The 13,559-nt window shown below is 65.6% G+C and overlaps 1 protein-coding gene across 4 annotated transcripts; it reads left to right on the forward strand.

The window, feature by feature from the left end:
• The first annotated feature begins 176 nt into the window (after positions 1–176).
• On the forward strand, positions 177–10,955 carry SNX11 (sorting nexin 11). Of its 4 annotated transcripts, none has more exons than XR_010990842.1 (8): positions 1,015–1,432; positions 5,778–5,826; positions 6,123–6,209; positions 6,516–6,616; positions 7,106–7,204; positions 8,225–8,440; positions 9,538–9,643; positions 9,873–9,958. XR_010990842.1 is itself a non-coding variant. In XM_068166475.1 (7 exons), exons 2-7 carry the CDS (start codon positions 5,806–5,808, stop codon positions 10,012–10,014), a joined length of 666 nt encoding a protein of 221 aa, XP_068022576.1. In that variant the 5' UTR covers positions 177–267; positions 5,778–5,805; the 3' UTR covers positions 10,015–10,955. The 4 variants fall into 4 exon arrangements, 2 of the variants coding, with proteins under 2 accessions (XP_068022576.1, XP_068022575.1); XR_010990843.1 differs by having other exon boundaries at positions 1,016–1,432; positions 9,541–9,643; XM_068166475.1 differs by lacking the exons at positions 1,015–1,432; positions 9,538–9,643 and adding an exon at positions 177–267 and having other exon boundaries at positions 9,873–10,955.
• The last annotated feature ends 2,604 nt before the right edge of the window (positions 10,956–13,559 follow it).

Consider the following 13,559-nt stretch of genomic DNA (forward strand, 5'->3'; position numbering starts at 1 on the left):
CCCACATTGCTCCTCAACCGCCGCTCGCCCGCCCCGCCGAGGCCTTTCCGGTTAGGCCAAGGCTCGCCGCCCCCGCTGGGGATCGCGGCGCGGCGAGGCGAGGCTCATCCGAGGGGGGCTTCTGGCAGCGGGAAGGTCCAGGCCGCGGCGGCGAGGGAGCTGACCACAACTCCCAGCGTGCCCCGCGCCGGAAGGGGAAGCGCCTCCCGCGCTATAAGGCGGCCGCGCCGCCGCCGCGCTTAAAGGGGCCGCGGCCTGCGCGAGGAGGTGAGGGGGGCCCGGAGGGAGGGGCAGGCCCGGGGTCGTTTTGGGGCTGGGGATCCTCTGAGTCTCGCCGTCCGGGGGGCGTCTGTGGTCCTTACGGGGTGGCGGCGGGGCCTCAGGTCCTGGGGTGGGGGTGCTGGGCCTCACCCTTCCCCCTATCCCCCCCCCGCCACGGCGGCTCCCGGCGGGGCTGGGCCGAGGCCGCGGCTCCCGGATCTGCCGCTCTTACAGCGGCATCGGTCCCCGAGAGCCGGGCTGGCTGCTGCGGGGCCTCAGCGGGTGGTGCTGCGGCGGGGCCCAGCCCCAGCCTGCGCTCACGGTGCTGCGGGGCTCGGGGGGTGGGGGTGGGGGCGGGGGGCGGCTGGAGCGGGCCTCTGCCACCGGCTCGAGGCGACAGCGCTGTGGTCGTGCGTCCGGGCCTCGTGTCGCTGTGCTGGGGCCGCGGGCTGGCCGGGGGCATCCCCTTCCAGCGGGCAGCAAGGATCCAGGGGGTCACTGCGGGAGCCTCTTCCTCCCCGCAGGGGAAAACCAGCTCAGACAATGCTCTCTAGTACTTGTCACCGCGCTGGCCAGGCGCGGCGAGCAAAACCAGAAGCGAGCAGGACTTGTTCCCTTTTTTTTCCCTACCCCCCCCCGCCCCCCTGCCGCGGAGCTCCTCCGTGAGGCTTTCCTCAAAACCCAGAGGCTCTCCGGGGGCTGCAGGTCGCCTGGAGCCCTGCTTGTGGCTGGGCGAGAGACGCAGGACCCCGGCCAGGGAGTGGGAGCTGGGAGCTGGCCTCTCCCTGCCGTGCGCTGGTTAGGAAAGAGCCCTGCGGCGCCTGCTGTGCCAGAGAGGGAGCCGCTAAGGACGTGCCTGAGTCAGCAGGGAAGATAAGAGATAGCAAGCAGGAGATAAAAGCCAACACTTTCCCTGTCAGCAGTGGGAGGATAGGGCTGGGGAAGGCTCAGGGGAGACCTTCTTGCTGTCTGCGACTACCTGCAGGGAGGTTGGAGCCAGCTGGGGGTTGGTCTCCTCTCCCAGGCAAGCAGCATCAGAACAAGAGGACACAGTCTCAAGCTGTGCCAGGGGAGGTTTAGGCTGGAGGTGAGGAAGAAGTTCTTCATAGAAGGAGAGATTGGCCCTTGGGATGTGCTGCCCAGGGAGGTGGTGGAGTCCCCATCAGTGGAGGTGAGCCTGGATGAGGCCCTTGGTGCCATGGTTTAGTTGATTGGATGGTGCTGGGTGAGAGGTTGGACTTGATGATCTTGAAAGTCTTTTCCCAACCTGGTCCTATCCCACTCTATCCCACTCTATCCCACTCTATCCCACTCTATCCCACTCTATCCCACTCTATCCCACTCTCAAACCATTCCTGTGGCCATAAAGCTGCCCTGTCCTGGGCAGGTGGCAGCTGTGAGGCTCCAGCAGCAGAGACAATTCCCTGATTTTATGCTTCCCTGGGGGGGGTCTTCCTCTCTGCCCTCCACCTCCTGCCCCCTCCACCTCCTGCCCCCTCCACCTCCTGCCCCCTCCACCTCCTGCCCCCTCCACCTCCTGCCCCCTCCACCTCTTGCCCCCTCCACCTCTTGCCCCCTCCACCTCTTGCCCCCTCCACCTCTTGCCCCCTCCACCTCTTGCCCCCTCCACCTCTTGCCCCCTCCACCTCTTGCCCCCTCCACCTCTTGCTCCCTCCACCTCTTGCTCCCTCCACCTCTTGCTCCCTCCACCTCTTGCTCCCTCCACCTCTTGCTCCCTCCACCTCTTGCTCCCTCCACCTCTTGCTCCCTCCACCTCTTGCTCCCTCCACCTCTTGCTCCCTCCACCTCCTGCTCCCTCCACCTCCTGCTCCCTCCACCTCCTGCTCCCTCCACCTCCTGCTCCCTCCACCTCTTGCTCCCTCCACCCTGAGCCCTGGGAGCACCCAAAGGCAGACTGGAGGAAGATGAAACCAAACTCAAGCCACCTCTCTCCCAGGGGCCCTGAAACTGAGGCTTTAAGCAAAAAGCCCTGAAAGAGGATTTGGTGCAACTGCTTAAAGCTGCCTCCCAGCTGCCTCCTCCATTGGCTTGAACTTGGTTTATCAAGTTAAGATCAATTAACTCCAAATAAAGCCCAAATAAGATTATGTGTGGCTTGCTCCAGCCCTGGCTGAGGCTGTAGGTAAAGGGCATCAGTGCTTGGCCTTGCTGGGCTCACTTTCCCCTCCCCTTGCAGCCTTTCCTCCTCCTCACTGACTTCAGGGAGCCATCTTCCCCCCCTCTCCCCCCCCCCAGGTCTCTCTGCTCTTCAGAGCACCCTTTCAGGAGCTGGGAAATTAAAGTCCTCTTCCTGGCAGCCCTTTGCTGTTCCATTAGGCAATTTCTGACTCTCTCTCTCTCTTTTTTTTCCCCTCCCCTCCCTCCTGCATTTTTAATCCAGGCAGGGCTGTTAGGCAAGGGTGAGGAGCTCTAAAAGCTAAAGGGATGGCTGCAGCCTCCCTTGGGGGAGGCCAAGCAGGGTAATGGTCAGGCTCTGCTGCTGGAGTGGTGCTGGCTGGGAGCCCCCAGCGCAGGGCAGCGCTCGGAGCTCCTCCGAGGCCAGGCTGAGCGAAGGGACTCCTCTCACATTGGGCTCCTTCTCTGCCCCCAGGGGCACAATCATGTGCACTGAGGCATGGGGGTTGCTGCTCCTTTTTGAACCTCTTGGTGTGTTACCCTTTGCAGCAGGGCAGCAGCAGCTTGAAGCAGCTCCAGCCGGGGGCCAGCCGCTCTGAGACCCCTCCGCGCGGGGCTGGCTCTCTGCGTGCCCAGCCCGGGGCTGGCTCTCTGCTTGTCCAGCCCACAGCTCTGCTCTGCTGTCCCGAGGGCTTCTCCTGCTCCCCAGCTGGCTGCAGCCTGCCAGGGAAGGCCCTTGCAAACCGGTGGAGCCAGATTTCCAGAGCCTGCTCTCAGTGGCTCAGCCTCTCCCCTGGCCCCGGCTAAAATTAGCTCAGGCTTCAGCCCGGCTCTGCTTCACCTCTCCAGCTGATAAATAAAGGCTGGGCTTGCAGTGCTGCCTGGCACTTGGCAGCTCCCATGGCCTAAAAGGCAGGGCTCCAGGAATGGGGAACAGGTGGAGGCTTGTGCTCGCCTCTCTGCTCCACCAGCTGTGTCCCTGGGGAGCCTGAGTCGCGACGGGCAAAGTCCCTGTCCCTGCTGCTGCCGCTTCGGCCCGGGAGCTCCAAAATCCCCTGGCAAACGATCCCACAGAGGAGGTAAAAGCAGGACACGGGATGCACTTGGTCTTCCAGCTCCCCCTGACGAGTGCTGCCGGCCTGGGTGCACTCCGCTGGGCTTGCAGGAGGGACAGCTCCGTCCCGCAGGGCTTCCTCTGGCTGGCCTGGGAGGTTATTAGGTGATTGCTGCCCTGCCCCTGCGCCTCCCGGCCCCGAGCCCTGCCCCTGCGCCTCCCGGCCCCGAGCCCTGCCCCTGCGCCTCCCGGCCCCGAGCCCTGCCCCTGCGCCTGCCAGCCCCGAGCCCTGCCCCTGCGCCTCCGGCCCCGAGCCCTGCCCCTGCGCCTCCCGGCCCCGAGCCCTGCCCCTGCGCCTCCCGGCCCCGAGCCCTGCCCCTGCGCCTCCCGGCCCCGAGCCCTGCCTCTGTGCCTGCCAGCCCCGAGCCCTGCCCCTGCGCCTCCGGCCCCGAGCCCTGCCCCTGCGCCTGCCAGCCCCGAGCCCTGCCCCTGCGCCTGCCGGCCCCGAGCCCTGCCCCTGCGCCTGCCGGCCCCGAGCCCTGCCCCTGCGCCTGCCAGCCGGAGCCCTGCCCCTGCGCCTGCCAGCCCCGAGCCCTGCCCGTGTGCCTGCCAGCCCCGAGCCCTGCCCCTGTGCCTGCCAGCCCCGAGCCCTGCCCCTGCGCCTGCCAGCCCCGAGCCCTGCCCCTGCGCCTGCCGGCCCCGAGCCCTGCCCCTGCGCCTGCCGGCCCCGAGCCCTGCCCCTGCGCCTGCCGGCCCCGAGCCCTGCCCCTGCGCCTGCCGGCCCCGAGCCCTGCCCCTGCGCCTGCCGGCCCCGAGCCCTGCCCCTGCGCCTCCCGGCCCCGAGCCCTGCCCCTGCGCCTGCCAGCCCCGAGCCCTGCCCCTGCGCCTGCCGGCCCCGAGCCCTGCCCCTGCGCCTGCCGGCCCCGAGCCCTGCCCCTGCGCCTGCCGGCCCCGAGCCCTGCCCCTGCGCCTGCCAGCCCCGAGCCCTGCCCCTGCGCCTCCCGGCCCCGAGCCCTGCCCCTGCGCCTGCCAGCCCCGAGCCCTGCCCCTGCGCCTGCCAGCCGGAGCCCTGCCCCTGCGCCTGCCAGCCCCGAGCCCTGCCCCTGCGCCTGCCAGCCGGAGCCCTGCCCCTGCGCCTCCCGGCCCCGAGCCCTGCCCCTGCGCCTCCCGGCCCCGAGCCCTGCCCCTGCGCCTGCCGGCCCCGAGCCCTGCCCCTGCGCCTGTGCGCTGCTGCTGCTGCAGGATGGCAACTGCTGCAGGGGCAGATGAGCTGCCACGAGGCCAACAGGAGCTGGGGGAAGCAGCTGATGTGATGGGGAGCATGGAGCCAGGGGAGCTGGGCAGCACAGGGGGCAGTGGGCAGCTCTGCAGCTCCTGGAGGAGGCTGGGCAGCACAGGGGGCAGTGGGCAGCTCTGCAGCTCCTGGGGGAGGCTGAGCAGCACAGGGGGCAGTGGGCAGCACAGGGGGCAGTGGGCAGCTCTGCAGCTCCTGGAGGAAGGGCCAGGCAAGAAGCTCTGTGGTGGGCTGGCTGCTTCTCCTAGGGTGGTCCTGCCTGTGCTGGGCAGGTAGGGAATGGGAGAGGGAGGCCTGGAGCAGAAGGCAAGGGTGATCAAAGCTGGGATTTCTCCTGGCCAGCCAAAGTGGCTCCCCTGGCATTCCAGCCCATGCAGGGAGCAGGCCAGGCTCTTCCACCCTGGCTCCATCCTGCATTGCCAGTTCTGCCTCTTCAGGAGCAAACTGGGGACCTGCTGTGCACGGAGGGAGTTGTTCCTGGCTCTTTTTTCCTAGGGGAAAGCTCTCCTGGAGCTGAGCCCAGCTCTCCCAGAGCACCACTGACCTGCCCTGGGAGCAGGGATGTGCTGGAGGAGAGGAGCAGGCAGCTCAGGGGGAGCCCCTGGCTGCCCCATCCCATCCTTGGGTGGTTTGAGCTGGGGGTTCTGCTCACCTCTGTCTCTGATTTGGAGGGGTTTTGGGTGCCATTCCAGAAGGCTCCAGGATCCCAGTGCTGGTCTGTGGGCAGCAGTGACCTGCAGGTGATCTGTGGAGGCAAGAGGTGCTGCAGGCTGTGGCTCTGCTGCCTGCCTGCTCTCCAGCACTCCCCACTCAGAGCCCAGGAGGCCACCACATAGCCTCAGGAGTGCAAGGGAGATGACTGCTGGATGCCTTCTGCCCTGTGGGCTGCTGCCTTTCAATGTCCCCTCCTTGTTTCCTGAGGAGAGAGGATCAGGGAGGGCAGCTGGGGGTGGCTGCTGGGGCTGGAGGGGGTGCAGCAGCCCCGGAGCTCTTGGGCTTCTCTCACTCAATTCCTTCTCTTTCTCCTTGCAGATGTTTCCCACTGGGCTCTGGCTCTAGGATGTTGGAGAACCAGGAGGAAGTGAGACCCTTTCTGACTCTTTGCCTGCTCCTGGCTGGGCTTTGGCAGTGGGGGGGAGCTTGGCTGGGGGCTGGGCTGGGGGTGAGAGGCGCTGCTGGACGCTGGGCAGGGTCTGCCGGGGACGAGCTGCGGAGCAGCTGGTGCCAGGGGTGGGGAAGGCTGGAGGGGTCAGTGCTGCCTGGGGGGCAGGGTGGCTGGACAAGGCAGTGTGGTGGGGGTTAGCTGTCCCCATGGGAGCTGGGGGGGGGGGGTCCCAGGAGCTTGCAGGCCATGCTCAGGCAGCTTTTGTGCCCTAGGAGGTGACCACGGTGCGTGTCCAGGACCCCCGGGTGCAGAACGAAGGCTCCTGGAACTCCTATGTGGATTACAAAATCTTCCTCCATGTGAGTTGTGCTGGTGCCTGAGGGATGGGCCACAGAGCTGGGGCCTGCAGGACAGGAGGCTCCCAAGGGGGACTTGTCCAGCCCTGCCTGGCTGTGCTGAGCAGGGCTGGAAGGAGCCACGAGGGAGGAGCCCTCTGTGCCGGCTCCATGCAGACACCCTGAGCCCGCTCAGGCTCCCCAGGCACTTCAGCTCCACACAGTTCAATGCTTTGAGTGGGATGCCTGAGCCTCTGGGATCCTGGCCTGCTCTGCCCTCCTGCCCCTCAGCCCTGGGGGTGATTTCCCTGCTGGGTTGTTCCCTTGCAGACCAACAGCAAGGCCTTCACTGCCAAGACCTCATGCGTGCGGCGCCGGTACCGCGAGTTCGTGTGGCTGAAGCGGCAGCTCCAGAGGAACGCAGGCCTGGTGTAAGCACCTTCTGCTCCCTCCCCTCCCCCTTCCTGCAGCCTGACACCATCTTCCTGGGAGACCCAGGGCTGGGTGGAAGCCTCAGGCACAAGCATGGGCTACCTGAGCTCCTGGGCTCCAGCTCTGCACAAAGCAGAGGCCTGGCTGTGGCTGTCACAGTGTCCCTGTTTCTCCCCATGAGCCTGGACTGCTGCCTCTGCTCCTGGGCTCCAGCTCTGCACAGAGCAGAGGCCTGGCTGTGGCTGTCACAGTGTCCCTGTGTCTCCTCATGAGCCTGGACTGCTGCCTCTGCTCCTGGGCTCCAGCTCTGCACAGAGCAGAGGCCTGGCTGTGTCCTGTTGGTGTCTCTGTGTCTCCTCATGAGCCTGGACTGCTGCCTCTGCTCTTGGGCTCCACCTCTGCACAAAGCAGAGGCCTGGCTGTGGCTGTCACAGTGTCCCTGTGTCTCCTCATGAGCCTAAACTTCTGCCTCTGCCCTGTGCCTGCAGGCCTGTGCCAGAGCTGCCTGGGAAATCCACCTTCTTCGTGGGCAGCACAGATGAGTTCATTGAGAAGAGGAGACAGGGGCTGCAGCAGTTCCTGGAGAAGTGAGTAAGAGACAAGAGGAGGTTTGTGAGGGCTGGAGGACACTGCTCCAGTCCTGCTGCCTCAGCACCACATCTACACAGCTTTGAAACCCCTCCAGGGGTGGAGCCCCCATCACCACAGCCCTGGGCAGTGTGGTCCAGGGCTTGACAGCCCTTTTGGGGTATGAATTGTTCCTCATGTGCAGCCTAAACCTCCCTTGGGGGCAACTTGAGGTCCTGTCACCTGTCCCATGGGAGAAGAGACCAACACCTAACCCTGCTCCAGCCTCCTTTCAGGGAGCTGTAGAGAGCAGTGAGGTCTCCCCTGAGCCTCCTTTTCTCCACACTGAACACCCCCAGCTCCCTCAGCTGCTCCTCCCCAGCCCTGTTCTCCAGAGCCTTCCCCAGCTTTGTTCTCCTTCTCTGGACTTGCTCCAGGCCCTCAATGTCCTTCTTGGAGCAAGGGATCCAAAACTCAACCCAGGGGTTGAGCTGTGGCCTCCCCAGTGCCCAGCACAGGGCACAATCCCTGCCCTGGCCACACCAGTGCTGCTCCAGGCCAGGCTGCTGGTGGCCTTCTTGCCCACTGCTGGCTCACCTTCAGCTGCTGTCACCCAGCACCCCCAGGGCCTTTCCCACTGGACAGTTTCTGGCCTCTCTTCCCTAAGCCTGGAGCCTTCATGGGGTGGTTGTGACCCAAGCTGGAAGTGGGGAGATTCAGGCTGGGGGTCAGGAAGAAGCTCTTCCCCAGGAGGGTGGTGAGGCACTGGCACAGGTTGCCCAGGGAGGTGATGGAAGCTTCACCCCTGGAGGTTTTGAAGGCCAGGCTGGATGAGCAGCCTGCTGTGGTGTGAGGTGTCCCTGCCCATGGCAGAGGGGTTGGAACTTGGCTGAGCCTTGAGGCCCTTTCCAACCCTGACACCTCCGCCATGATTCGGAGCGCAGGACCCAGCGCTTGGCCTTGCTCCACCTCTCCCTGCCCGCCTCAGCCCAGGCTGCTCTGTGCCCCTGCCTTGCTCACCCTCCTCCCTCTGCCCACAGGGTTGTGCAGAACGTTGTGCTGCTGTCAGACAGCAGGCTGCACCTCTTCCTGCAGAGCCAGCTCTCTGTCCCCGAGATCGAGGCCTGTGTGCAGGGCCAGGGTCCCCAGACAGTGACAGAAGCCATCCTGCACTATGCTATGTCCAACTGTGGCTGGGCCCAGGAGGAGGAGAGCAGGCCCAAGCTGCTGCTGCCTGGAGGGGGTCTGCATGCCAGGTAATGTGGGCAGGGAAGGACCAACACCCCCCTCCCCTCCCCACCCCAGCTCCCTCACTCTGCCCAAAGCTGCTCTGTGCTGCCTGGAGCCAGCCAGCAGAGACTTGCTGTCACCTCCCCAGGTCCCTGCTTGCAGCTGTGGGGCTGGCTGCAGCCTGATTTGGGATGGTTGGGGCCTCTGCAGGGAATTGCAGCAGCAGCAAAGAAAGGACAAAGAGCTTCCAGGCTTGCTAGAGAGCCTGGCATTGGTTTGGGGTCCTGGGAGAGGGGAGATTGAGAGTGGAGATGAGGGAGAAGCTCTTTCCAGTGAGAGCAGGGAGACACTGGAACAGGTTGTGGGTGCCCCCTCCCTGGAGGTCTTCAGAGTCAGGCTGGAGGGGACCTTGAGCAGCCTGAGCTAGCAGGAGGTGTCCCTGCCCATGGCAGGGGCTTGGAACTGGATGATCTTGAAGGTCCCTTCCAAGCCAAACCATTCTCTGCTTCTGTGGTCTGGGAGCCAGCAGGAGCCTCCTGGGAGGGTCTCTTGTCCTGGCTGTGGCCAGAGGCTTAGCAGAAAAGAGCTTGAGTCTGTCAGAAGAACTTAAGCTGAGATTTACAAAGGTCTTTGGCTGCTTTCCTTCCCCTAATCTCTGGGGAGCAAGGAAGCCTTTGGAGGCTTTCAGGGCTCAGCCTTCCTGGCTGCCTCTCCTCCATCCCGCCGGCCTGAGTGGGCTCTGCGATTCCTCCTGCCCAGCACAGCTGCCCAGGGCTTGCTGCAGGCTGGGGAGTTAATTTGCTGCCTCCCCATGGGGTGGCTGCTCCCTGCTGCAGCCCCTTGAGGGTTTTCTGCACCCAGCTGGAAGCAGCTGGAAACAGGGGGAGAGGAGGGAGAAGGTCCTCAGCCTGCCGCTGCCGCAGCTGCCCTGCCAGAGGCTGAGCCGGCACAGGCCTCAGCTGCCTCTTTGTGCCCTGCAGCAAGGCGTGGGGGGCCCTGGCTGTGCCTGCCAGAGGTGCTCTGGCTGCCCCTGCCCCTCACATCTGAGGGACTCACCATGTCCTGGCCCTTCTGCACCACCCCCCCCAGTGCCTCCTGTTTCTCCATCTTGGTTTTCAAATAGCAGGAGGCGAGAGGTGCCTGGACTCCAGCGAGAGACCTGGTTTTAAATAGAGCCCTTCTGCTTTAAGGAAGGGCTTTGAGGGGAGCACAGCAGCCCAGGCTCGTGGGTAGGTACCCAGGCAGCATGGCTTTGTGCTTGGCCCTCTGGCTGGTGGCAGTGTCCCTGCTCCCTGCTGCTGCTGCTCTGGGCTTTGCCTGGCTGGAGGCTGAGGGCTGCGGCGGGGCCGAGCGAGAGGGGAAGCAGCAGAGCGCCGAGGAGGCAGCAGACCCCAGCACCTTGGGCCCTGCATCTCACCCTGCATCCCTTCTCCTCCCTCACCTGTCCTCTCTTTCCAGCTCTGCTGGCCTGGGAAGCCCACAGGGGCCAAGCTGCCTGGAGACCTTCCCATACTGGAGTGACTTTGGCGTGGAGGATGCCCACTCGGACAGCCCGGAGGAGCCGGCGGAGCCCCTGGGCGGCCGGCGTGAGGTGCAGTGAGCGGCTCCAGCACCTCCCCTGCACCTTCCACCTGCAGCCCTCGCTGCTAGAGGGACCAAGGGCGAGCCAGGGAGGCGTCCAGGCTGCTGGGACTGGGGGACACAGCCTTGCCCTGGGCTCTGCTGCGGCTGGAGCTCGGCTGCTCTCTCCCTGCTGACTCTCGACTCTCCTTGATGTCCCAGGCAGAGTCTTCCTCTCGCTCTTCCCTTCGGAGAAGGGCTCTAGTGGTTAGTGAAACCTGTGTTTGTTCTTCCCATGGCCTTTGCACTCTCACTGGGGCAGCAGCAGGGCTTGATTAGGGGGCAGTGCCAGCTGGTCTTGGCGTGGGCCTGGCCTGGAGCGAGGGTGGGAGATGCTGGCCCCACCTCCAGCACGTCGGAGGGCAGCTTGCCTCGGTGGAGCAGGGGCTGGCTGCTGCCTGGGGGGGGTCTCTCCAGCTCATCTCCCTGTGCTCCTCAGGGAACAGGCCCTGACTCCCTGGTACCAGCCATGGTGCAGCTCCTGGGGAGGGAGGGAAGGAGAGGGTGGTCACAGCTGCGTGGAGCTGCAGCCCGCCTCTGGGGTGCAGATCCCATAGGCACACCTGGGGCCTCCTGGCACAGCTCACTCACAGGGCCTGAGCTTTCCCCTGGCACTGGGGGGTACAGGAATGGGGCAGAGGAGGGGATGCAGTTTATCTTCCCTACCCTTTTGAGGGGATGCTCCTTCCAGATGGGCTTCCAGGGTGGGCAGTCAGAGCCTGCCAGCCAGGATCGAGTTTGCTCAGGAAGAAGGAGCCTGGAGCTGCCTCGGGGTTGGGGTCTGGCAGCACTTGGGGGGGCTCTGCCTCCTGAATGCCTCTCCCTCTGCCCTGCACCTTTTTCCTACCCTCTCCACCTCAGCACTGGCGAAGGCAGAGCTGTGATGTGCTCTGACTTGAAATAAAAAGGAAGTCAGAAGAGCCTGGCTGGCTGCTGGCAGTGTCTGTCCTTGCTGCGTGGGTGGAGGGAGCTGAGCCTCAGCTAACTGTGCAGAGGTGGATTGGGGGGGGCGGGGGGAGGGGATTATTGCACCTCCAGATGGGGCTGGGGCTGCTCCCTGGGGTGCCCCTCCTTCCCTCCCCTCCCTGGGGTGCCCATCCTTCCCTCCCCTCCTTTTGGTACCCATCCTTCCCTTCCCTCCCCTCCTTGTGCCCATCCTTCCCTCCCCTCCCTGGGGTGCCCATCCTTCCCTCCCCTCCCTGGGGTGCCCATCCTTCCCTCCCCTCCTTGTGGTGCCCATCCTTCCCTTCCCTCCCCTCCTTGTGCCCATCCTTCCCTCCCCTCCTTCCCTCCCCTCCCTGGGGTGCCCATCCTTCCCTCCCCTCCTTTTGGTACCCATCCTTCCCTTCCCTCCCCTCCTTGTGCCCATCCTTCCCTCCCCTCCCTGGGGTGCCCATCCTTCCCTCCCCTCCCTGGGGTGCCCATCCTTCCCTCCCCTCCTTGTGGTGCCCATCCTTCCCTTCCCTCCCCTCCTTGTGCCCATCCTTCCCTCCCCTCCTTCCCTCCCCTCCCTGGGGTGCCCATCCTTCCCTTCCCTCCCCTCCTTGTGCCCCTCCATCCCTCCCCTCCCTGGGGTGCCCATCCTTCCCTCCCCTCCTTGTGCCCATCCTTCCCTCCCCTCCTTCCCTCCCCTCCTTGTGCCCATCCTTCCCTCCCCTCCTTGTGCCCATCCTTCCCTCCCCTCCTTCCTCCCCTCCTTGTGCCCATCCTTCCCTCCCCTCCTTGTGCCCATCCTTCCCTCCCCTCCCTGGGGTGCCCATCCTTCCCTCCCCTCCTTCCCTCCCCCCCTTGTGGTCCCCCCCCTCCCCCCCTCTCCTTGTGCCCATCTGGGCAGCAGAGGTCCCTTCGGGGCCATCTCTGGGACCCTGATGCCAGCCCTGGGGCGGTGGCAGGGGAGAGGCAGGGCTGGGGGGGTCCCACCTTGTTCCCCCTCCCCAAGCTGAGTGTCGTGGTGCTGGGCCCAGCTTTGGGGAGGGAGCTGAGCCCCGCGCTGGGGGGAGGGGAGGGGAGGGGAGGGGAGGGGAGGGGGGGAGGGTTGGAACCCACCGAGGCGCATCGGAACTGTCAGGAGAAGTTCACAGGGAGGCTGGCAGCTGCTGGCACGCCGGAGGGCTGCTGCCATTGGCTGCCCCCCCTCCCCTTCCCGCCCCCCCTCATGCATATTCATGAGCTCTGCGGCTCCGAACGGCGCAGCTGCCAGTCCAGCTGTGCCCACCCCCCCCTCGCTGCCCACCCCTGCCCTCGCCCACGCCTGGCCTTTGCCTGGGCTCAGCCTCCTGCCAGCAGCTTACCCTCGGATGTGGTTGGCTCCTGCCCACTGCTTCCCCTCCCGTGCCCCCCCCCCGGCGTGGTTTGCACCATGGGCAGGGCCTGGCACTGCCGCAGCCTTGGCTCCACGCCTTGCCAGGAGCCAGCCAGCCCCAGGGCTTCCCTCTGGAAGGTGCATTTGGGAAGGGCAAGCCCTGCAAGGGATCCACCCTCACTCCTGCCTCCTCTCAGAGCCCCGGAGTGCCCATCCACCCTCACCTCCTGGTGCCCATCCACCCTCCCCTATGGTGCCATCCTTCCCCCCTCGTGGTGTCCATCCTTCCCCTCCCCTCCTGGTGCCCATCCTTCCCCCTCCTGGTGCCCATCCACCCTCCCCTATGGTGCCATCCTTCCCCCCTCGTCGTGCCCATCCTTCCCCCCTCCTGGTGCCCATCCACCCTCCCCTATGGTGCCATCCTTCCCCCCTCCTGGTGCCCATCCTTCCCCCCTCCTGGTGCCCATCCTTCCCCCCTCCTGGTGCCCATCCACCCTCCCCTATGGTGCCATCCTTCCCCCCTCCTGGTGCCCATCCACCCTCACCTCCTGGTGCCCATCCACCCTCCCCTATGGTGCCATCCTTCCCCCCTCGTCGTGCCCATCCTTCCCCCCTCCTGGTGCCCATCCACCCTCCCCTATGGTGCCATCCTTCCCCCCTCGTCGTGCCCATCCTTCCCCCCTCCTGGTGCCCATCCACCCTCCCCTATGGTGCCATCCTTCCCCCCTCCTGGTGCCCATCCACCCTCCCCTATGGTGCCATCCTTCTCCCCTCCTGGTGCCCATCCTTCCCCCTCCTGGTGCCCATCCTTCCCCCTCCTGGTGCCCATCCACCCTCCCCTATGGTGCCCATCCTTCCCCCCTCCTGGTGCCCATCCTTCCCCCCTCCTGGTGCCCATCCTTCTCGCCTCCTGGTGCCCATCCTTCCCCCCTCGGGTGCCAGAGGCAGGAATTATTTTTAGTGGTGTTGATCAGCCTGGTGAAGCTGTCAGGGAAGCAGTGACTCAGAGACAGACCTGGCCCTGGGCTGGGGGAGTGTTTGGGGTGGCAAAGCAGCCCTGCTGCAGCTCACGGGGAGCTGAGCATCAGTGCCCACCCCAGAGAACCCCGGAGGGGGGGGGCAGGGGGGGTCCTGCCTGGGTGGCACCTTGCAGGGCTGCTGTGCTGAGGGCAGTGTCTCTGGAGGGGTGTAGGGGAGGTGACAGTTCTGGGTGTGAAGCCACA

This window comes from Melanerpes formicivorus, unplaced genomic scaffold, assembly GCF_026170545.1.
Source record: "Melanerpes formicivorus ecotype bairdi unplaced genomic scaffold, bMelFor1.0.p_v2 SCAF_100, whole genome shotgun sequence".
In the NCBI taxonomy this organism is placed as follows: Eukaryota; Metazoa; Chordata; class Aves; order Piciformes; family Picidae; genus Melanerpes; species Melanerpes formicivorus.